At 46.7% G+C, this 25,112-nt stretch overlaps 1 protein-coding gene across 1 annotated transcript in view; it reads right to left on the bottom strand.

Moving 5' to 3' along the window:
- LOC134965591 (nicotinamide N-methyltransferase-like) overlaps positions 1 to 25,112 on the bottom strand; it is a 67,253-nt gene that overhangs the window by 13,746 nt on the left and 28,395 nt on the right. Inside the window, exon 2 of the mRNA XM_063941945.1 lies at positions 13,176 to 13,383. Coding sequence (XP_063798015.1) covers positions 13,176 to 13,383 — 208 coding nt within the window. The remainder of the gene's footprint in view (positions 1 to 13,175; positions 13,384 to 25,112) is intronic.

Raw genomic sequence — 25,112 nt, 5'->3', positions numbered from 1 at the left:
TCCTATTGGAAATAGTTGGATTCCCAGTGTCCTGCATGAGGTTACCTTGTCAGTCTGCCTATCATTCAAAGTCTGGAGGATTCCGTTTCTCTCAGCTGTTCGTTTGTTCAACTCTGCATTTAACCCATTCATCACCTTGTCTTCTACTACAGTTTCACAGTGATCTCCGGAACCCGCAAGTAACCCAATTCAGTACTTTTATTTGCTATGTTGTCATTACAAGGATAATTCATCACAGTCTCTCAGTTAACTCTCAAAACTCCATTGCCAATTATTACAGTTAATTCTCCATGTCTGCATTAACCAGTTAAACACAATCTGCAGTTCAGCATCAAAGCTTGTTTATATTTGCTATGTTGTCATAACAAGGATAATTCATCACAGTCTCTCAGTTAACTCTCAAAACTCCATTGCCAATTCTTACAGTTAATTCTCCATGTCTGCATTAACCAGTTAAACACAATCTGCAGTTCAGCATCAAAGCTTGTTTATATTTGCTATGTTGTCATAACAAGGATAATTCTTCACAGTCTCTCAGTTAACTCTCAAAACTCCATTGCAAATCCTTACAGTTATCTCTTCATGTCTGCATTATCCAGTTAATCACATTCTGCAGTTCAGCATCAAAGCTTGTTTATATTTGGACAATCCAACATTTATTCATCAGCTTGTTTTGCATATGTTTCCATGAACATTTCTTTTATTTATTTTTGAGTTTTCTCTTGCATATTATTCCTGCAATACTTCAGTATAATATGATGATTAACAACTTGTCAGTTAACCCTTTACTGAATTGTTATTTTGAATAAATATATGAATCGGAACTTTCTTCGTCCTCCCTGCTTTCTTCATAGCCCAGCACCTACACCTGTGGTTGGTTCCGGGTTAACGGATTCACAAAAACACCCGGGCCTGACAGACGTCTTTTATATGTTCGATGGTTAGCAAAACAGTATCCCTGTCGAGGGAATCAATGTTGTCTGACAGGGTATCAGTCCATGCTGCTGCAGCACTACACATCCAGGCTGAAGCAATAGCAGGTCTCAGTAGAGTACCAGAGTGTGTATACACAGACTTCAGGATAGCTTCCTGCTTTCTATCCGCAGGATCCTTTAGGGCGGCCGTATCCTGAGACGGCAGTGCCACCCTTTTAGATAAGCGTGTTAGCGCCTTCTCCACCCTAGGGGATGTTTCCCAACGTAACCTATCCGTTGGCGGGAAAGGGTACGCCATCAGTAACCTCTTAGAAATCACTAGTTTCTTATCAGGGGAACTCCACGCTTCTTCACACAAATCATTTAATTCATCAGATGGGGGAAAAGTCACTGGCTGCTTTTTCTCCCCAAACATAATACCCCTCTTGGTGGTAACCGGGTTAATATCAGAAATGTGCAATACATCTTTCATTGCAGTAATCATGCATCGGATGGCTTTTGTAGACTGTACATTTGTCTCATCCTCATCTACACTGGAGTCATACTCCGTGTCGACATCTGTGTCTACCATCAGAGCTAGCAGGCGTTTATGAGCCCCTGTCGGCTTCTGAGACGCCTGTGCAGGCGCGGGCTGAGACCCCGGCTGTCCCAAGGCTGTTGCGTCATCAAACCTTTTATGTAAGGAGTTGACACTGTCGGTTAAGACCTTCCACATATCCATCCAATCAGGTGTCGGCCCCGTCGGAGGCGACACCACACTTATCTGCCTATGCTCCGCCTCCACGTAACCCTCCTCATCAAACATGTCGACACAGCCGTACCGACACACCGCACACACACAGGGAATGCTCAGACTGAGGACAGGACCCCACAAAGTCCTTTGGGGAGACAGAGAGAGAGTATGCCAGCACACACCACAGCGCTATATAACACAGGGATTTACACTGCTAATAAGTGATTTTCCCAATAGCTGCTTTTCTGTATCGATTTGCGCCTAAATTTATGTGCCCCCCCTCTCTTTTTAACCCGTCTTGTACCTGGATACTGCAGGGGAGAGCCTGGGGAGCGTGCTTCCAGCGGAGCTGTGAAGGGAAAATGGCGCTGGTTTGCTGAGGAAGAAGGCCCCGCCCCCTCAGCGGCGGGCTTCTGTCCCGCGTTTTTTGTAACTTAATGGCGGGGTTTTTTACACATATACAGTTAACTGACTGTATTATGTGTACTTTTTGCCAAAAGGTAGTATAATTGCTGCCCAGGGCGCCCCCCCCAGCGCCCTGCACCCTACAGTGACCGGAGTGTGTGGTGTGCTGTGGGAGCAATGGCGCACAGCTGCGGTGCTGTGCGCTACCTTAATGAAGACAGGAGTCTTCTGCCGCCGATTTCATCGCTTCTTCTTCAGTCTTCTGGCTCTGCAAGGGGGACGGCGGCGCGGCTCCGGGAACGGACGATCGAGGTCAGGCCCTGTGTTCGAACCCTCTGGAGCTAATGGTGTCCAGTAGCCTAAGAAGCACAAGCTATCTGCAAGCAGGTAGGTTTGCTTCTCTCCCCTCAGTCCCACGTAGCAGTGAGTCTGTTGCCAGCAGATCTCACTGAAAATAAAAAACCTAACAAATACTTTCTTTTCTAGCAAGCTCAGGAGAGCCCACTAGGAGCACCCAGCTCTGGCCGGGCATAGATTCTAACTGAGGTCTGGAGGAGGGGCATAGAGGGAGGAGCCAGTGCACACCAGATAGTACCTAATCTTTCTTTTAGAGTGCCCAGTCTCCTGCGGAGCCCGTCTATTCCCCATGGTCCTTACGGAGTTCCCAGCATCCACTAGGACGTCAGAGAAATATATATATATGTGTGTGTGTACACTGAATTCCGCCCCCATGCAGTCCCGACAGTCGGAATGCCGACTAACAGGGACTATTTCCACTCATGGGTGTCCATGCCACCCATAGAGTGGGAATATAGCGAATGCAGGATGATGGCAGCAAAGGAAGAGGCTGACTGTTAATATGGGCTGAAAGCTTAGTGACAGGAGAAGCAGGGAGCCAGCCGGAATGATAGCTGGGTATGAGGAGAGGAGAAGATGGTTACTACCTGTCAGCCACTGGCGTTCTGTCTTCTCTGTCCTGTCTGAGCAGCACTCTGGACTCGTGCTGGGACGCGGCTCCGTCTCTCGCCTTCTCCCTCTGTGGTGTGGAGGTTGTTTGACTGCCACTCCAGTTCCCGCTCCCGGCACCTTCAGCTGGCAGGGTCTCGCCCAAACTACACTTGCCGCCGGGTCCTCTCTTGACCTGGTGCGGCACCCGCTGCCTCAGTTCTCACAGCAGCGCATTTCTTTCCGGGCACAGCCGTGAGTCTATTGCCGCCTGGAGCTCTCCCTCTCCACTGCTGTACACTGCTCCGTCTGCCGCCTGAGAGGAGATGTGCGCTGTATTCAAGCAGACACAGCTGCCGGAGCTGCTCAATTAAAAAAGAAAAAGCTAATATAGGTCAGCTTCACTGATATATCGGTGGGCAGGGGGGGTTTCTGGGTCCTCGGAAACCCCCCCTGCGTGCGCGTATGCACACACACACACACACACACACACACACACACACACACGCCTTTCACTTACACACATGCCTATTTCAATTACGTACACACACACACACCTCTTTCAATTACACACAGTTACACACCCACAATTACACACACACATGCCTCTTTCACTTAAACAGACACACACATGCCTCTTTCAACTACACACACACACACACACACACACACCACGCCTCATTTAATTACACACACAAATTACACACACAAATTGCACACACAATTACACACACACACACACACACACACACACACACACACACACACACACACACACATCTCTTTCACTTAAACACACAACTTTCGTTAAAAAACAGACACACACACACACCTCCCTTAAAAACATCAACACACATAAACACAGTCAGTGCTGCCAATATTTATTAAAGATACCCCCAGTAATCACCCCCATACACACACATACACCACACACACCACACATACACAGTGCAGCAGCATGAGGTAGGTGGTGCCAGTGCCTACCTGCGGCTAGACGCAGGACGGGGGAAGAGAGATCTTCAGCCGGCCAGCTCTATTTGAAGTGCTGGAAGCAGCTGTGTGCTGGAGCTCCCCCTAGCTGCAGCCAGCTGCCAGCACGTCTCTGTGGATACGAGGAGGCAGCTGCTGCAGCCGTGTCACTCACGACACTGACACCCAGGGCCGTCTTAACAGCAGTGTGGGCCCCTGGGCACAGCAATGCATTGTGGCCCCTACCCATCCTCTATGGGAGGGGGTGCTATCAGCTGCAGCTTTGATGTCCCGCGGGCGGTAGGGGGTGTTCTATCTTCCACTCAGCATGTAGGACCTGGAGCAGTAATTTCTGCTAATTACTCCTTTACTGCACAGATGGGGTGGGAGGGAGAACACTAAACTGTAGAAGGGGACATTGGGCTGAATGAAGGGGCCCCGGTACATGACTTCCAGGGTGGTATGGGGTGTTTAATACATAAGGGAGGGGTCGACAGTGGAGTGGGCTTAATATTCATAATTTTCTGGTCAGACAGCAGTTTGCTTCACTGCAGATATCTCAAGTTCCTGGAAAAAAAAATCTTAGCTTTGAATGGAATAAAAAATTAGAGTGTCTCACTTGTCAGGAGGTACTGGGGACTTGGAGATCAGAGTTCAGGAGCCAGAGCAATCCACCAACAAATATATAAAACTGCATATTAGGCATGTGGAGCTTGAGCAGGAACCAGCAGCTTGAAGGCTGATATCTTTGGTTCTTGGCAAAGTAGAGACAAGCTGCTAGTGTCCACTGAAAGTGGAGAATCTCAGCTTTTGAAATGTACTCTCAGAAAACTCTAAGTCATACAGAGCCTGAGATATCTGGCTGGGAAGAGCAATTACAGGCTTGGATGGGGACCACTGCTTTGAAGTCGTATATCTCTGGTTCCCTAGGGCCGATTTTCAAAAATCTGGTACCCCTGGAAAGAGGGGACGATCAGCTATCAGCCTAGGGCCCTTATACTCCTGGGGCCCTTGGGCAAGAGCCCATTGAGCCCATACGAAAAGACGGCCCTGCTGACACCGCTCCTCCATCCACATTCGGCGCAGCGGCGATGGACTGTCGGGCAGTGGGAGGCAATGGAGGACAGGTGCCCCCTTGAGGTCAGGAGCCCGGCGGCAGCCGACTCCACTGCCTTCCACAGTTCCGCCACTGCATCCATGGATGTAAAGGTACTAGGTAAAATTCTTGTCATGCGCCTGAAATCGGTAATTACTTCTATTATCCACCCAGATAAAGCCTACAGCTCAGAATCTTCGGAGAGCTGGGTTGGGGGATGTGGTGGTGTCCTTGGATGCTGTTAAGACTTTCGACTCAGTAGAATGGGTCTGTCTCTGGGAGGTGCTCCGAAAATTTGTTTTTGGTCCTCATTTTATCCAAAGATAAATGATAATTCCGATGATCTGATGATGATTGCTATACTCTACCCCGGTGGCCAGTTAATAGTTATACTTTGGCCCCGTTTTCCTAGAGTGACCCATCAGGGTTGTCCTCTGTCCCCAGCCCTCTTTGCTATTGCCATTGAGCCCCAGGCCTGTCTTTTGCACACTGATCCTGAAGTTAGTGATCTCAGAGCAGGGGTTGTGGAGGACATTGTAGCATTATACGCGGACGACATGCCCTTATTCTTAGTAGACACTGATGACTCACGGGAGTCAGTATTGACTACTGTAAAGACCTATTGGGTTTTCTCTGGGTTACTTATTAATTGGGATAAGTTCAATATTTTTCCTGTATCAGGCAGTTTACCAGACATCGAGCAATCCCTTTGTCCCGTACAGCAAACTTTATGGTTTAAGTACCTGGGAGTTTGGTTTACGCCTCAAGCCTCAAATTACGGGACTCAAAATAAAGATCCTGTTACATCTAATTTCTAAGTGTGAGCCCATACATGGAAGAAATTGTCCCTGACAGCTGTGGGTTTAAACCTGTTTAAAATGTCCCTCCAACCTAAATACTTATATCTCCTGCAGCACTCTCCAGTTTACATTCCTAAAAAAGTGTTTTCTGGTATCAACAGTATACAATCTTCCTTTATTTGGGGAAATAAGCCAGAACGGGTGACCATCAAACCCTTGTACAAGTGTAAGGCATTAGGTGGTTTAGGCCTCCCCATTCTCAGGTTGTATTACATTGCCGCACAATTGCTTCACCTGTCTAGCTGGGCCCATGAGACCTTTGGTGGGATATTTGGCCAAGCGGGTGGGGTTCTCCCTTTCTCCTATGCAATTTCTGCTTTCTTGCTTCTCTGCACCTGGTCTTCCTCCTTTACTTCGACAAGCCCTATTGGTTCGGTGATAAGACCACACTATTCAACTGGTCCAACTTTGATGCTGATTCTCCTCTATGGTTTAACACTTCCTGCCCTGAATTGCAAAAACTTCCACAGATAATATTTGGGTGCTAAAAGGGATTACTTCCTGGGTCAGTTGTTTTGGGAAGGTTTTTTTTAAAGTCATTTTTATAGCTGTGGAGCGAATCTGATATAGCTAATAGTGATGAGCAGGTTCGGTTTCTCGGAAACCGAACCCCCCCGAACTTCACGCTTTTTACACGGGTCCGAGGCAGACTCGGATCTTCCCGCCTTGCTCGGTTAACCCGAGCGCGCCCGAACGTCATCATCCCGCTGTCGGATTCTCGCGAGGCTCGGATTCTATCGCGAGACTCGGATTCTATATAAGGAGCCGCCATTTTCACACGTGCATTGAGATTGATAGGGAGAGGACGTGGCTGGCGTCCTCTCCGTTTAGAGTAGACTAGAGAGTAGTAGAGACACTTGATTTACTAATTTTGGGGAGCATATTAGGAGTACTACTTGCTGATAGTGTGACCAGTGACCACCAGTTTAATTAATCCGTTCTCTGCCTGAAAAAAAAACGATACACAGTGTGACACAGTCACATACCATATCTGTGCTCAGCCTCAGTGTGCTGCATCATCTATGTAATACTGTATATCTGACTGTGCTGAGTGCTCACTGCTCACACAGCTTAATTGTGGGGGAGACTGGGGAGCAGTTATAGCAGGAGTACATATTTTAACAGTGCACACTTTTGCTGCCAGAGTGCCACTGCCAGTGTGACTGACCAGTGACCACTGACCACCAGTATATTGTGATTGTCTGCCTGAAAAAGTTAAACACTCGTCGTGTGGTGTTTTTATTCTATAAACGCATTCTGCTGACAGTGTCCAGCAGGTCCGTCATTATATAATATATACCTGTCCGGTTGCAGTAGTGATATATATATATTTTTTATATCATTATCATCCAGTCTATATTAGCACTGCAGCAGACGCAGTACGGTAGTCCACGGCTGTAGCTACCTCTGTGTCGGCAGTCGCTCGTCCATCCATAATTGTATACCACCTACCCGTGGTGTTGGTTTTTTTTTCTATCTTCTTGATACTAGTAGCTTACTTTAGGAGTCTGCAGTGCTGAGCTGACAGTGTCCAGCAGGTCCGTCATTATATAATATATACCTGTCCGGCTGCAGTAGTGATATATATATATTTTTTATATCATTATCATCCAGTCTATATTAGCAGCAGACGCAGTACGGTAGTCCATGGCTGTAGCTACCTCTGTGTCGGCAGTCGCTCGTCCATCCATAATTGTATACCACCTACCCGTGGTGTTTTTTTTTTTTTCTATCTTCTTGATACTAGTAGCTTACTTTAGGAGTCTGCAGTGCTGAGCTGAGGTGTCCAGCAGGTCCGTCATTATATAATATATACCTGTCCGGCTGCAGTAGTGATATATATATATTTTTTATATCATTATCATCCAGTCTATATTAGCAGCAGACGCAGTACGGTAGTCCACGGCTGTAGCTACCTCTGTGTCGGCAGTCGCTCGTCCATCCATAAGTATACTAGTATCCATCCATCTCCATTGTTTACCTGAGGTGCCTTTTAGTTGTGCCTATTAAAATATGGAGAACAAAAATGTTGAGGTTCCAAAAATAGGGAAAGATCAAGATCGACTTCCACCTCGTGCTGAAGCTGCTGCCACTAGTCATGGCCGAGACGATGAAATGCCAGCAACGTCGTCTGCCAAGGCCGATGCCCAATGTCATAGTACAGAGCATGTAAAATCCAAAACACCAAATATCAGTAAAAAAAGGACTCAAAAATCTAAAATAAAATTGTCAGAGGAGAAGCGTAAACTTGCCAATATGCCATTTACCACACGGAGTGGCAAGGAACGGCAGAGGCCCTGGCCTATGTTCATGGCTAGTGGTTCAGCTTCACATGAGGATGGAAGCACTCAGCCTCTCGCTAGAAAAATGAAAAGACTCAAGCTGGCAAAAGCACAGCAAAGAACTGTGCGTTCTTCGAAATCACAAATCCACAAGGAGAGTCCAATTGTGTCATTTGCGATGCCTGACCTTTCCAACACTGGACGTGAAGAGCATGTGCCTTCCACCATTTGCACGCCCCCTGCAAGTGCTGGAAGGAGCACCCGCAGTCCAGTTCCTGATAGTCAGATTGAAGATGTCAGTGTTGAAGTACACCAGGATGAGGAGGATATGGGTGTTGCTGGCGCTGGGGAGGAAATTGACCAGGAGGATTCTGATGGTGAGGTGGTTTGTTTAAGTCAGGCACCCGGGGAGACACCTGTTGTCCGTGGGAGGAATAGGGCCATTGACATGCCTGGTGAAAATACCAAAAAAATCAGCTCTTCGGTGTGGAAGTATTTCAAAGGAAATGCGGACAACATTTGTCAAGCCGTGTGTTGCCTTTGTCAAGCTGTAATAAGTAGGGATAAGGACGTTAACCACCTCGGAACATCCTCCCTTATACGTCACCTGCAGCGCATTCATCATAAGTCAGTGACAAGTTCAAAAACTTTGGGCGACAGCGGAAGCAGTCCACTGACCAGTAAATCCCTTCCTCTTGTAACCAAGCTCACGCAAACCACCCCACCAACTCCCTCAGTGTCAATTTCCTCCTTCCCCAGGAATGCCAATAGTCCTGCAGGCCATGTCACTGGCAATTCTGACGAGTCCTCTCCTGCCTGGGATTCCTCCGATGGATCCTTGCGTGTAACGCCTACTGCTGCTGGCGCTGCTGTTGTTGCTGCTGGGAGTCGATGGTCATCCCAGAGGGGAAGTCGTACTCGTAAGACCACTTTTACTACTTCCACCAAGCAATTGACTGTCCAACAGTCCTTTGCGAGGAAGATGAAATATCACAGCAGTCATCCTGCTGCAAAGCGGATAACTGAGGCCTTGGCATCCTGGGCGGTGAGAAACGTGGTTCCGGTATCCATCATTACTGCAGAACCAACTAAAGACTTGTTGGAGGTACTGTGTCCCCGGTACCAAATACCATCTAGGTTCCATTTCTCTAGGCAGGCGATACCGAAAATGTACACAGACCTCAGAAAAAGACTCACCAGTGTCCTAAAAAATGCAGTTGTACCCAATGTCCACTTAACCACGGACATGTGGACAAGTGGAGCAGGGCAGGCTCAGGACTATATGACTGTGACAGCCCACTGGGTAGATGTATGGACTCCTGCCGCAAGAACAGCAGCGGCGGCACCAGTAGCAGCATCTCGCAAACGCCAACTCTTTCCTAGGCAGGCTACGCTTTGTATCACCGCTTTCCAGAATACGCACACAGCTAAAAACCTCTTACGGCAACTGAGGAAGGTCATCGCAGAATGGCTTACCCGAATTGGACTCTCCTGTGGATTTGTGGCAATATTGTGTGTGCATTAAATCTGGGCAAATTCCAGCACGTCCCATGTTTTGCACATACCTTGAATTTGGTTTTTTGGAAGGGCCATCCTGCGTGACACTGCAGTGCCACTCCTAGATGGGCCAGGTGTTTGTGTCGGCCACTAGGGTCGCTTAGCTTACTCACACAGCTACCTCATTGCGCCTCTTTTTTTCTTTGCGTCATGTGCTGTTTGGGGAGTGTTTTTTGGAAGGGCCATACTGCGTGACACTGCAGTGCCACTTCTAGATGGGCCAGGTGTTTGTGTCGGCCACTAGGGTCGCTTAGCTTACTCACACAGCTACCTCATTGCGCCTCTTTTTTTCTTTGCGTCATGTGCTGTTTGGGGGGTGTTTTTTGGAAGGGCCATCCTGCGTGACACTGCAGTGCCACTCCTAGATGGGCCAGGTGTTTGTGTCGGCCACTAGGGTCGCTTAGCTTACTCACACAGCTACCTCATTGCGCCTCTTTTTTTCTTTGCGTCATGTGCTGTTTGGGGAGTGTTTTTTGGAAGGGCCATCCTGCGTGACACTGCAGTGCCACTCCTAGATGGGCCAGGTGTTTGTGTCGGCCACTAGGGTCGCTTAGCTTACTCACACAGCTACCTCATTGCGCCTCTTTTTTTTCTTCTTTGCGTCATGTGCTGTTTGGGGAGTGTTTTTTGGAAGGGCCATCCTGCGTGACACTGCAGTGACACTCCTAGATGGGCCAGGTGTTTGTGTCGGCCACTAGGGTCGCTTAGCTTACTCACACAGCTACCTCATTGCGCCTCTTTTTTTTTCTTCTTTGCGTCATGCGCTGTTTGGGGAGTGTTTTTTGGAAGGGCCATCCTGCGTGACACTGCAGTGCCACTCCTAGATGGGCCAGGTGTTTGTGTCGGCCACTTGGGTCGCTTAGCTTAGCCATCCAGCGACCTCGGTGCAAATTTTAGGACTAAAAATAATATTGTGAGGTGTGAGGTGTTCAGAATAGACTGAAAATGAGTGGAAATTATGGTTATTGAGGTTAATAATACTTTGGGATCAAAATGACCCCCAAATTCTATGATTTAAGCTGTTTTTTAGGGTTTTTTGAAAAAAACACCCGAATCCAAAACACACCCGAATCCGACAAAAAAAATTCGGTGAGGTTTTGCCAAAACGCGTTCGAACCCAAAACACGCCCGCGGAACCGAACCCAAAACCAAAACACAAAACCCGAAAAATTTCCGGTGCTCATCACTAATAGCTAATACATCTTTCTTCAGATACTTGCAACTTCAGCATGCAGCAAGTTCAATTTGGGTGTACCCGTCCTGCTCTGCCACCCTCCCCAGTTACATTATTGGTTGGGAGTTTGGGCACTAGGGGTCAAAATTCCAAAGTTTATGCTACACTCAATTCCAGACTCTTGCCAGGCCTCCGTGATCCCCTCAAACTTAAATGGGAGACGACTGTAGGTTCGCTCTCTATTGAGCACTGGGTTGCAAATCCTGGGTTATATGAAATATACCACTCCCTGTGCTAGATGCCAGCAGGTGTTTTTTTTTAACGTTCTGCACAGGGTATATCATATACCAGTATCTTTACAACTGCTGCTGGCCCGAAAATATGGCATGGAAGACTCCATACTTTATGCCTTACCACCATGGCTAAGGTTATTGTGGCCAGGTCTTGGTTTGCACTTAATCCTTCTGACCCTTATAAATGGAGAGCCTTAGGGGTCTATTCATGAAGCAGCGGAACGGGTGGAGAAGTGAGCCAGTGGAGAAGTTGTCCATGGCAACCAATCAGAATTGAAGTAACATTTATAATTTGCATACTATACAATTGTACGGAGCAGCTGATTGGTTGCCATGGGCAACTTCTCCACAGGCTCACTTCTCCACTCTTTTCCCTGCTTCATGAATAGACCACTGAGTATGTGATGTGGCTATACATGAAAGGCATTTATTTAAAAGTTTTATGCCTTAGGGAGAAATGTACTAAGCAGTGATAAAAGTGGAAAAGTGAACCAGTGGAGAAGTTGCCCATGGCAACCAATCAGTATTGAGGTAACATTTATAATTTGCATACTATAAAAATGATACAGAGCAGCTGATTTGCTGCCATGGGCAACTTCTCCACAGGCTCACTTCTCCACTCTTTTTCCTGCTTCATGAATAGACCACTCAGTATGTGATGTGGCTATACATGAAAGGCATTTATTTAAAAGTTTTATGTCTTAGGGAGAAATGTACTAAGCAGTGATAAAAGTGGAAAAGTGAACCAGTGGAGAAGTTGCCCATGGCAACCAATCAGTACTGAGGTAACATTTATAATTTGCATACTATAAAAATGATACAGAGCAGCTGATTTGCTGCCATGGGCAACTTCTCTACTGGCTCACTTTTCCAATTTTATCACTGCTTAGTACATCTCCCTCTAAGTTCCATAATAATTGGGATAGATGTGTCTTTCCAGGTTGGGTAGGGGAGAGGGCTCATCGATGGACTCCTAGAATGTATGTATTATTACAGTGTTCAGGGTGTGGTAGGGTGTCTCCTTGCCGGCTTTCAACACCTTGTTAATACCTCGTCTGTTCCTGAGTTTTCTCTAAATTGTATTTGCACATTTGTTGTTTGATGATTTATCAGTGTTGCTGTTTGTCTCCTTGCAGTACCTGTTTCTATCTGCACTTGCTGTATGTTCTATGGGGGTCATTCCGAGTTGTTCGCTCGCAAGCTGCTTTTAGCAGCTTTGCACACGCTAAGATGCCGCCTACTGGGAGTGAATCTTAGCTTCTTAAAATTGCGACCGAAAGATTCGCAATGTTGCGATAAGACATCTCTGTGCAGTTTCTGAGTAACTCGAAACTTACTCGGCATCTGCGATCAGTTCAGTGCTTGTCGTTCCTGGTTTGACGTCACAAACACACCCAGCATTCGCCCAGACACTCCTCCGTTTCTCCAGCCACTCCCGCGTTTTTCCCAGAAACGGTAGCGTTTTTTCACACACACCCATAAAACGGCCAGTTTCCGCCCAGAAACACCCACTTCCTGTCAATCACAGTACGATCACCAGAACGAAGAAAAAACCGTGAGTAAAATTCCTAACTGCATAGCAAATTTACTTGGCGCAGTCGCAGTGCGGACATTGCGCATGCGCACTAAGCGGAAAATCGCTGCGATGCGAAAAAATTTACAGAGCGAACAACTCGGAATGACCCCCTATGTACTTTGCTGTTGATTCTTTTGTTTTTGTATTGTTTACTAAACATTTAAAAAAATACCCGATTTAAAAAAAACTGCATTGCTTTAATCACCAGTAAATTTCCAGAACAATCTAGAAAAAAATAGTTCAATGCCCAGACTCAATACAAAACTCTTTGCAAAATTTGTGCCCTTTTTTAAATATTTTTACTATTTAAAAGGTATCAGTGTATACTGACGGTGAGACAGATACGTCACCTCTTTCCTTCCATATTTGCAACATAAGCCGTTGTGTGGTCCCAAGGAAACGCTCCTGTACGTGTGTTCAGCCATCTGTTCAGCTCCATAACGCATTGCTCATTGAGCCTCAGTACATAGATATCACTGAAAAATTCACAGGCGGAATACAGATGATGAATTAAGGGTCCAGCTGTGAAGTCAATTAAAATGCCTCCTTTAATGTGCCCTGCAGAGACAGATTCTAATGATTAGAAAGTGCAATATTTTGTATAACAATTTTTGTAGACATAATTCTGTAACATATATTGTGAACCGTAATATAAATGAGCCACAATGGGAACCATTATAAACCACTATAAACCAGAAGAGTACCAATATCTCCCGCAGACCAAGCGGTGTTAAAATGTCCCTCCAAAATTGGCCACCGGCTATGAGGAGAGAGATGCTTAAGGTGCTACTGTACCTCTAGCATCTGTAAGGGAAGCACAGCGTGTATAGCGTTATACAGGAATGCTGGCGCAGCCAGTGAGCATGAAACCCCTGGTAACAAGCATAAACCCCTGGCAACAAGCATGTATGTAAAAATTCTAATTAATGTATTTTGTGGGGGGCGCGAAGCACCAGAAGCGTTTTTGTCAGGGGGGTGCAAAATGTATAGTTTCACTACTGCTATAGACTGTGTTAATTTAAAAACACTGTTGCCTACTTTTTTAATCTCCACCCCGAGAGAAGCCTGTAGAGGGGATAAGGCTTGCCACCTTGGGGTTGGGACCAGGCTGTCAGTCACTAGGCCCTGTCCCCAAAATGCTGTGATTTGCTTGTCTGTAGGGAGGGGTGGGGCTAAATTATGCAAATTCTATAGCCCCCCCCTCCCCTACACGCACACACACATGGCGCTGCAATTCTCTGCAAAATCTCCTCATCCTGACACCTTCACTAGGAAGCAGGTGGGATCCAGAGGATCTGGCCACTCTTCCATGGGTGTTTTACGCTGTATATATAGACACAACGAGCGGTGCGGCACTAAAGCACTGCACCTTAATGGGAGAGCCGGACTGCCTGTTGGATATGCTAGTCAACAGGGCCGTAACTACGTGTGTGCCAAGTGGGCCTGCACACAGCGCAGTTGCCCTGAGGGCGCACGGCCAGCGGCATGTAATGAGTCAAATTGACTCATTACGTGCCGCCTCTGAAGTCTGCGCCGTGCGCCGCCGCCGCACTGGGGAGGAGAGCTGCAGCGCCGGGCAGCGGAGAAGGAGGAGGAGGAGGGAGGGGGACTGGAGCCGCAGCAGCGCTATTTCATTGGTAGTAAGCACCGCTGCAGCAGCCCCCTCTATTGGCTGCCCGGCGCTGCTGTGGATGCTGGGATGCGGTTATATTTTAAACTTAAACCCAACAATTTCCATTTTTGTGAGGATTACTATAATCTCTTCTTCATATATGTTCTATCCTATACGATTCTAAACACACCAAGGTACATTGGGAGCATTAACACAAATGACCAAAGCTGAGACATCTCCTGCCTGAGGTGAGTATAACTGTGTGAGTGTCACAACTAGAGATGAGCGGGTTCGGTTCTCCGAGATCCGAACCCCCCCGAACTTCACCTACTTTACACGGTTCCGAGGCAGCCTCGGTTAACCCGAACGCGCCCGAATGTCATCATCCCACTGTCGGATTCTCGCGAGATTCGTATTCTATATAAAGAGCCGCGCGTCACCGACATTTTCACTCGTGCATTGGAGATGATAGGGAGAGGACGTGGCTGCGTTCTCTCCCTGAAAAGCTCCATAATCTGTGCTCAGTGTGCTGCAAATATCTGTACTCAGTGTGCTGCATTGTGCTCTGTGTCAAGTATACTATCTCTGTGCTGCCTTATTGTGAGCAGTATATAGTAGGACAGTGCAGCATTTTGGTGACCAGCAGTATACATATATAGTACAGTACAGTAGGCCATTGCTGTATCTTTGCAAATATGGAATTTGGAGTAACTCGTTGGGCGCTGAAAGTTTTTTGGTGCTGCCTTGGACACACTGAGGAGTTTCCCTTACCCCCAAATGAAACAGTTTGGGACATTTGTCCTTAGAAATATTTTATGCATGTTTGTTTTATCTTATTGTATTAAATTTATTGTCATTTTTTATATAATTGGATGACATTCATTTTGAGATATTTACTGATTATACTGGTTAAAAAAGTGAATCATCAGTAATTACATCTGCACCCAGCCACTGAAAGGGGGCGCCCAGGTCACTCTACCATACATTCTCATTGCTGTATCTTGCAGCTCTGTGTCAAGTATACTATCTCTGTGCTGCATTATTGTGAGCAGTATATAGTAGGACAGTGCAGCATTTTGGTGACCAGCAGTACACATATATAGTACAGTACAGTAGGCCATTGCTGTATCTTGCAGCTCTGTGTCAAGTATACTATCTCTGTGCTGCATTATTGTGAGCAGTATATAGTAGGACAGTGCAGCATTTTGGTGAGCAGCAGTATACATATATAGTACAGTACAGTAGGCCATTGCTGTATCTTGCAGCTCTGTGTCAAGTATACTATCTCTGTGCTGCATTATTGTGAGCAATATATAGTAGGACAGTGCAGCATTTTGGTGACCAGCAGTATACATATATAGTACAGTACAGTAGGCCATTGCTATTGATATATTACTGGCATATAATTCCACACATTAAAAAATGGAGAACAAAAATGTGGAGGGTAAAATAGGGAAAGGTCAAGATCCACTTTCACCTCGTGCTGAAGCTGCTGCCACTAGTCATGGCCGAGACGATGAAATGCCATCAACGTCGTCTGCCAAGGCTGATGCCCAATGTCATAGTAGAGAGCATGTAAAATCCAAAAATCTAACATTCAGTAAAATGACCCAAAAATCTAAATTAAAAGAGTCTGAGGAGAAGCGTAAACTTGCCAATGTGCCATTTATGACACGGAGTGGCAAGGAACGGCTGAGGCCCTGGCTAGTGGTTCAGCTTCACATGAGGATGGAAACACTCATCCTCCCGCTAGAAAACTGAAAAGAGTTAAGATGGCAAAAGCACAGCAAAGAACTGTGCATTCTTCTAAATCACAAATCCCCAAGGAGAGTCCAATTGTGTCGGTTGCGATGCCTGACCTTCCCAACACTGGACGGGAAGAGCTTGCGCCTTCCACCATTTGCACACCCCCTGCAAGTGCTGGAAGGAGCACCCGCAGTCCAGTTCCTGATAGTCAGATTGAAGATGTCAGTGTTGAAGTACACCAGGATGAGGATATGGGTGTTGCTGGCGCTGGGGAGGAAATTGACAAGGAGGATTCTGATGGTAAGGTGGTTTGTTTAAGTCAGGCACCAGGGGAGACACCTGTTGTCCGTGGGACGAATATGGCCATTGACATGCCTTGTCAAATTACAAAAAAAAAAATCACCTCTTCGGTGTGGAATTATTTTAACAGAAATGCGGACAACAGGTGTCAAGCCATGTGTTGCCTTTGTCAAGCTGTAATAAGTAGGGGTAAGGACGTTAACCACCTAGGAACATCCTCCCTTATACGTCACCTGGTGTTATGAACCACAGGTAGTGGTTCATTCCTGTTTTCCGTTTATGTATTTTATGTTATAGTTCTCTTGCAGGCCAGGATTTCCCTTTGCTCTGGTTTAGAAGACTCTTGTTTGCTGCCGGTGGTGAATTTGTGTAATTGCATCCTGTTTCCATGTGTTTGGCCTCACCTGTCTGTTAATTGCATCTTGTCAGTTTGGAGTCGTGCAACAGGGCAGCTGCACAACATAATTAATTAGGACTCCCTGTTATATTCTGGCTCAGTGCATTACACAGACGCCGGTGATAGTTTCTGAGCTTCTGTCTAGCAGTTTCTGTCTAGCTGCTTCCAGCCCTGATCCAGTGTCTGATCCAGTGTCTGATCTAGTGTCTGATCCAGTGTCTGATCCAGTGTCTGATCTAGTGTCTGATCTAGTGTCTGATCCAGTGTCTGATCCAGTGTCTGATCTAGTGTCTGATCCAGTATCCTGCCTTAAAGCATTCCTGTCCAGAAGTCCTGTGGCTTTGTCTGTGCCTGATCGAGTATCTGGCTTCTTGGTGTCCACCGGTCTGTCGTTTGGGATTCTGCCTGTCCTCCGGTCCTGAGAGCCTGTGTCTGCTACGTTGGGGGTTCCTGTCGGTTTGCCAGTATTTGTACCGGTTTCGTGAGTATCGGCTTTGCCGCGTCCGTCGGCCTAGGCCGCTGTATTCTTTTGTTATACTAGTTACTGGTGTTTTGCAGAAGGTTCAGCATATGCTGTCACCGCCGGTACACAACAGTATTGTGTCGGTGTGTGGACAGCATTTCCTTTGTTGCTGTTTATACTGGCGGCTGTGCCGCACATACGTTTAGTTTTAGGTCTCTTAGTAGCCCCTAGCTCTCTGTTTTGTTTTGTTAGAGGTCCCCTTGTTATCATCCCATCTCGGTTCACGCCTTGTCTCACATTAATACCTGGGGGCATCGGAGTTGGGCAGACCTAATCCGCCCTTCAAACACGGCTGCCGGAGGCCCAAGAAACCATAGTCTCGCAGGCGTGAACTGACCACGCGGGTGAAACAATGGAGGTAGGTTGCTAGGGGTTACCATCACTACACACCTGGCCATTACTTCAGCGTCACGTTCTGGTGCCTTGGAGTTGCTACACTACACCTCTTTGTTCAGAGCACCAAGAACGTAACACCTGGAGCGCATTCATCAGAAGTCATTGACAAGTTCAAAAACTTTGGGTGACAGCGAAGCAGTCCACTGACAACTAAATCCCTTCCTCTTGTACCCAAGCTCCTGCAAACCACACCACCAACTCCCTCAGTGTCAATTTCCTCCTTAGACAGGAACGCCAATAGTCCTGCAGCCCATGTCACTGGCAAGTCTGACGAGTCCTCTCCTGCCTGGGATTCCTCCGATGCATCCTTGAGTGTAACGCCTACTGCTGCTGGCGCTGCTGTTGTTGCTGCTGGGAGTCAATTGTCATCCCAGAGGGGAAGTCGGAAGACCACTTGTACTACTTCCAGTAAGCAATTAACTGTCCAACAGTCCTTTGCGAGGAAGATGAAATATCACAGCAGTCATCCTGCTGCAAAGCGGATAACTCAGGTCTTGGCAGCTGTGGTGTTAAACGTGTGTCCGGTATCCACCGTTAATTCACAGGGAATTAGAGAATTGCTTGAGGTACTGTGTCCCCGGTACCAAATACCATCTAGGTTCCACTTCTCTAGGCAGGCGATACCGAGAATGTACACAGTCCTCAGAAAAAGAGTCACCAGTGTCCTAAAAAATGCAGTTGTACCCAATGTCCACTTAACCACGGACATGTGGACAAGTGGAGCAGGGCAGACTCAGGACTATATGACTGTGACAGCCCACTGGGTAGATGTATTGCCTCCCGCAGCAAGAACAGCAGCGGCGGCACCAGTAGCAGCATCTCGCAAACGCCAACTCGTTCCTAGGCAGGCTACGCTTTGTATCACCGCTTTCCATAAGAGGCACACAGCTGACAACCTCTTACAGAAACTGAGGAACATCATCGCAGAATGGCTTACCCCAATTGGACTCTCCTGGGGATTTGTGACATCGGACAATGCCACCAATATTGTGCGTGCATTACATGTGGGCAAATTCCAGCACGTCCCATGTTTTGCACATACATTGAATTTGGTGGTGCAGGATTTTTAAAAGAACGACAGGGGCGTGCAAGAGACGCTGTCTATGTCCCGAATAATTGCGGGCCACTTTCGGCATTCAGCCACCGCGTGCCGAAGACTGGAGCACCAGCAAACACTCCTGAACCTGCCCCGCCATCATCTGAAGCAAGAGGTGGTAACGAGGTGGAATTCAACCCTCTGTGCTTCAGAGGATGGAGGAGCAGCAAAAGGCCATTCAAGCCTATACATCTGCCTACGATATAGGCAAAGGAGGGGGAATGCACCTGACTCAAGCGCAGTGGAGAATGATTTCAATGTTGTGCAAGGTTCTGCAACCCTTTGAACTTGCCACACGTGAAGTCAGTTCAGACACTGCCAGCCTGAGTCAGGTCATTCCCCTCATCAGGCTTTTGCAGAAGCAGCTGGAGATATTGAAGGAGGAGCTAAAACGGAGGGATTCCGCTAGGCATGTGGGACAACTCATTAGGGATTGTTCGCTCGCTAGCTGCTTTTAGCAGCATTGCACACGCTAGGCCGCCGCCCTCTGGGAGTGTATCTTAGCTTAGCAGAATAGCGAACGAAAGATTAGCAGAACTGCTACTAAATAATTCCTTGCAGTTTCTGAGTAGCTCCAGACCTACTCCTAGATTGCGATCAGCTCAGTCCGTTTAGTTCCTGGTTTGACGTCACAAACCGCCCTGCGTTCGGCCAGCCACTTACCCGTTTCTCCAGACACTCCCGCGTTTTTCCCTGACACGCCTGCGTTTTTTAGCACACTCCCGGAAAACGCTCAGTTACCACCCAGAAACGCCCCTTTCCTGTCAATCACTCACCGATCAGCAGTGCGACTGAAAAGCGCCGCAGAATCCACAGCAAATCTACTAAGTTTTTAGTTAAATAACTAAGCGCATGCGCCCTGCGTGCCTTGCGCATGCGCATTTTACAACAAATCGCAGCATAGCAAAAATCGGCAACGAGCGAACAACTCGTAATGACCCCCATTGTGAGTTGTTCAGAATAGACTGGAAATTATGGTAATTGAGGTTAATAATACTACCCACAAATTCTATGATTTAAGCTGTTTTTGAAAAAAAAAAAACACCCAAATCCAAAACACACCCGAATCCGACAAAAAATTTTCAGGGAGGTTTTGCCAAAACGCGTCCGAATCCAAAACACGGCCGCAGAACCGAATCCAAAACCAAAACACAAACCCCGAAAAATTTCCGGTGCACATCTCTAGTCACAACGGGCTGAAGTTGAGGATCCATAGGCTGGACCTTCGTTGGAGGAGTGGCTGCAGTGGCAGGAAGGAACTGGGGAGGCCGGATGGAATTACTTCTCATATAACTCGAGGTTCAAGGATGAGTGACTGAGGAATTAATCTTTTTTTTTAATTTTATTTGTAAGATTTATTTATTAGGAGATTACTACACATTAAGAAAGCAAGTAACAACATTCACAATCCAGTACAATAAAGGTACATGTGCATACTTGAATAGCATAGTACTAATACATTTCTGTATGTGATCCATTTTAACTAGTGATGTGCACCGGAAATTTTTCGGGTTTAGTGTTTTGGTTTTGGATTCGGTTCCGCGGCCGTGTTTCGGATTCGGACATGTTTTGTCAAAACCTCCCTGAAAATTTTTTGGCGGATTCGGGTGTGTTTTGGATTCGGTTTTTTTTTTTACAAAAACCCCTCAAAAACAGCTTAAATCATATAATTTGGGGGTCATTTTGATCCCATAGTATTATTAACCTCAATAACCATAATTCCCACTCATTTCCAGTCTATTCTGAACACCTCACAATATTATTTTTAGTCCTAAAATTTGCACCGAGGTCGCTGGATGACTAAGCTAAGCGACTCAATTGGCCGACACAAACACCTGGCCCATCTAGGAGTGGCACTGCAGTGTCAGACAGGATGGCCGTTTTAAAAAATCGTCCCCAAACAGCACATGATGCAAAGAAAAAAAGAGGTGCACCAAGGTCGCTGGATGGCTAAGCTAAGCGACCCAAGTGGCCAACACAAACACCTGGCCCACCTAGGAGTGGCACTGCAGTTTTCTAGCGAGAGGATGAGTGCTTCCATCCTCATGTGAATCTGAACCACTAGCCATGAACATAGGCCAGGGCCTCAGCCGTTCCTTGCCACTCCGTGTCGTAAATGGCATATTGGCAAGTTTACGCTTCTCATCAGATGCTTTTAATTTTGATTTTTGGGTCATTTTACTGAACTTTTGTAGTATACTTGATGACACAGAGGTAGAGCAATGGACTACTGTACCGTACTGCTATATATATATACTGGTGGTCAGCAAAATTCTGCACTGTCCTCCTACTATATAGTATACTGCGCACAACTAAAATGCAGCACAGGTATGGATGCATAGTAGACTTGACGACACAGAGGTAGAGCAGTGGACTACTGTACCGTACTGCTATATATATACTGGTGGTCAGCAAAATTCTGCACTGTCCTCCTACTATATAGTATACTGCGCACAACTAAAATGCAGCACAGGTGTGGATGCATAGTATACTTGACGACACAGAGGTAGGTAGAGCAGTGGACTACTGTACCGTACTGCTATATATATACTGGTGGTCAGCAAAATTCTGCACTGTCCTCCTACTATATAATACTGCGCACAACTAAAATGCAGCACAGGTATGGATGCATAGTAGACTTGACGACACAGAGGTAGGTGGAGCAGTGGACTACTGTACCATACTGCTATATATATACTGGTGGTCAGTAAACTTCTGCACTGTCCTCCTACTATATATACTGCGCACAACTAAAATGCAGCACAGGTATGGATGGATAGTATACTTGACGACACAGAGGTAGGTAGAGCAGTGGACTACTGTACCGTACTGCTATATATATACTGGTGGTCAGCAAAATACTGCACTGTCCTCCTACTATATATACTGTGCACAACTAAAATGCAGCACAGGTATGGATGGATAGTATACTTGATGACACAGAGGTAGGTAGAGCAGTGGACTACTGTACCGTACTGCTATATAATACTGGTGGTCAGCAAAATTCTGCACTGTCCTCCTACTATATACTACAATGCAGCACAGATATGGAGCGTTTTTCAGGCAGAGAACGTAGATATTTTCAGCACACTGAGCACAGATATTTGCAAGCACACTGAGCACAGAAACTGAGGGAACGCTGCATGTCCTCTCCCTATCCTCTCCAATGCACGAGTGAAAATGGCGGAAACGCGCGGCTCCTTATATAGAATACGAATCTCGTGAGAATCAGACAGCAGGATGATGACGTTCGGGCGCGCTCGGGTTAACCGAGCAAGGCGGGAGGATCCGAGTCTGCGGGAGGGGGTGGACCCTTGACAAAAATAATTAAAATATCAGGTGACCCTTTATGTTAAAATTCAAATAGTGGAGGTTAAGTATCAAATAGCAAAAGGAGAGCTGATTTGTTGAAGGGAGATCCATGGAGACCATACGGCATTGAATTTTTTTGAAGAGCTATTAAGGATACTCATCATGTACTCCATATGGTACACGTACCAAGGCCCTCAGTCCGAGTTGATCGCTCGCTAGCTACTTATAGCATCCATGCAAACGCATAGTCGCCGCCCACGGGGGAGTGTATTTTCGCTTTGCAAAAGAGTGAACGCCTGTGCAGCCAAGCGGCACAAAAACATTTTGTGCAAAACAAGACCAGCCCTGTAGTTACTTATTCTGTGCAATGATTCATGCGACGAAGGTCCTGGAATTGACGTCAGATACCCGCCCTGCAAACGCATGGACATGCCTGCGTTTTTCCAAACACTCCCAGAAAACGGTCAGTTGACACCCATAAACTCCCACTTCCTGTTAATCTCTTTACGATCGGCTATGTGAATGGAATCGTCGCTAGAAGCAGTGCAAAACAACGATGCTCTTTGTACCCATACGCTGCGCGTGCGTAGTTTTGCCATTTTTTTAAATGATCACTACGCAGCGAACATCGGCTACTAGCGATCAGCTCGGAATGACCCCCCCAAATGCGGGACATTATAGAATGCATAGAAGGGGCAGGTGACTGCTTCCAGTCCATTGCAATTTGGCAGGTAGTCGCAGGGCTCACATGGCGCATCAGTTTGTTTTGTTTGGCTAATGTTGGAATATTTAGTGGTAGAAGAAAATATTTGGGATCGTATGGAATGGGAATATGCAATAGGATTGCTATGAAATTGATGACTTCTTTCCATAAACTAGCTACCTTGGGGTAGACATGTGTGCATGAATGATCCCTCCAAGTCGCACCCTCTCCAACACCTATCAGAAGTATCAGGATATATTTTACTAAGTCTGGAGGGGATATAATACCATATATATAATAATTTATAAACGTTCTCCTTTATTTTGACGCATATAGAGCTGTCCCATATCTCTGACCACTCTTCTTCAGTGAGATTAGAGTTAAGATCCAGTTCCCAGGCTCTCACATAGGGAGTTTGCTGGGGTATGGAGCCATCAGAGAGCAGTGTATACATAAAAGAAATCAGTCCTCAAGTGGAAGAGCGTCTGAGACACAATGCTTCACAAGCAGATGGAGGCCTATTGGTGAGTATATGCTTCATCGCAGAGTAGAAGTTTTTAGTAGGTATAGAATTGTCATCTTGGATTTGAGAGAATTGGGGAAAACTCGTGTCTTTAGAGATATCATTAAGGAACAACGGGGGTCATTCCGAGTTGATCGCTCGCTAGCAGTTTTTAGCAGCCGTGCAAACGCATTGCCGCCGCCCACAGGGGAGTGTTTTTTCGCTTTGCAGAAATGCGAATGCCTGTGCAGCAGAGCGCCTGCAAAAACATTTTGTGCAAAACAAGATCAGCCCTGGACTTACTCTTCGTGTGCGTTGATTCTAACGTTGGAGGGCCGGCTTTTGACGTCACACACCCGCCCAACGTTCGCCCAGCCACGCCTGCGTTTTCCCTGGCACGCCTGTTTTTTTCCAAAACTCCCTGAAAACGATCAGTTGCCACCCAGAAACGGCCACTTCAAGCCAATCATCCTGCGTTGTGCCGTGCGACTGAAAGCTTTGCTAGTACCTGTGCAAAACCACAAAGAACTTTGTACCCGTACGCCGCGCGTGCACATTGCGCTGCATACGCATGCGCAGAATAGCCATTTTTTTACACTGATCGCTACGCAGCGAACAACGGCAGCTAGTGATCAACTCGGAATGATCCCCAATATGGCTCTGTTTTTCCATGGGAGAAAAGCTGTACTATGCATACCCGAAGGAAAGATAGGATTATGGAGGAGTGGAATAACAGGGGAGGGAGAGGGAGCCAAACTATATTTTGTATTTGCATAATCCTATATTGATAAAGAGCGGGATACAATTGGATGAGAAACCACACCTTTAAGACGGTTAGATCTTGAGATCCATAAGAGAGGAAACCAAAGAAAGCCCCAATTCAGCAACCTCAATATCAATTCAGACCTTCCGTGCCTCAGCATCGTACCACTGAACACATTGTGCCAACTGCGCAGCGATATACAGTAATATCTTCTAAAATCCAGAATACCCAGTCCTCCGCTGTGTGTGTGGTCGCTGAAGTAGTTGTAAGCGAATTCTGGGATGCTTATTTGCCCAGATGAAGTCTGAAATCTCAAAAAGTTAAACACATAGGGGGTAATTCCAAGTTGATCGCAGCAGGAACTTAGGCCCTCATTCCGAGTTGTTCGCTCGCAAGCGGATTTTAGCAGATTTGCTCATGCTAAGCCGCCGCCTACTGGGAGTGAATCTTAGCATCTTAAAAATGCGAACGATGTATTCGCAATATTGCGATTACACACCTCGTAGCAGTTTCTGAGTAGCTCCAGACTTACTCGGCATCTGCGATCAGTTCACTGCTTGTCGTCCCTCGTTTGACGTCACAAACACACCCAGCGTTCGCCCAGACACTCCTCCGTTTCTCCGGCCACTCCTGCGTTTTTTCCGGAAACGGTAGCGTTTTTTCCCACACGCCCATAAAACAGCCAGTTTCCGCCCAGTAACACCCATTTCCTGTCAATCACATTACGATCGCCAGAACAATGAAAAAGCCGTGAGTAAAAATCCTAACTGCATAGCAAATTTACTTGGCGCAGTCACAGTGCGGACATTGCGCATGCGCATTAAGCGGAAAATCGCTGCGATGCGAAGATTTTTACCGAGCGAACAACTCGGAATGAGGGCCTTTGTTAGCAGTTGGGCAAAACCATGTGACTGCAGGGGAGGCAGATATAACATGT

This window comes from Pseudophryne corroboree, chromosome 10 (genome assembly GCF_028390025.1).
Source record: "Pseudophryne corroboree isolate aPseCor3 chromosome 10, aPseCor3.hap2, whole genome shotgun sequence".
NCBI classification, from domain to species: domain Eukaryota; kingdom Metazoa; phylum Chordata; class Amphibia; order Anura; family Myobatrachidae; genus Pseudophryne; species Pseudophryne corroboree.
This window is presented reverse-complemented; position numbering and strand designations above follow the sequence as displayed.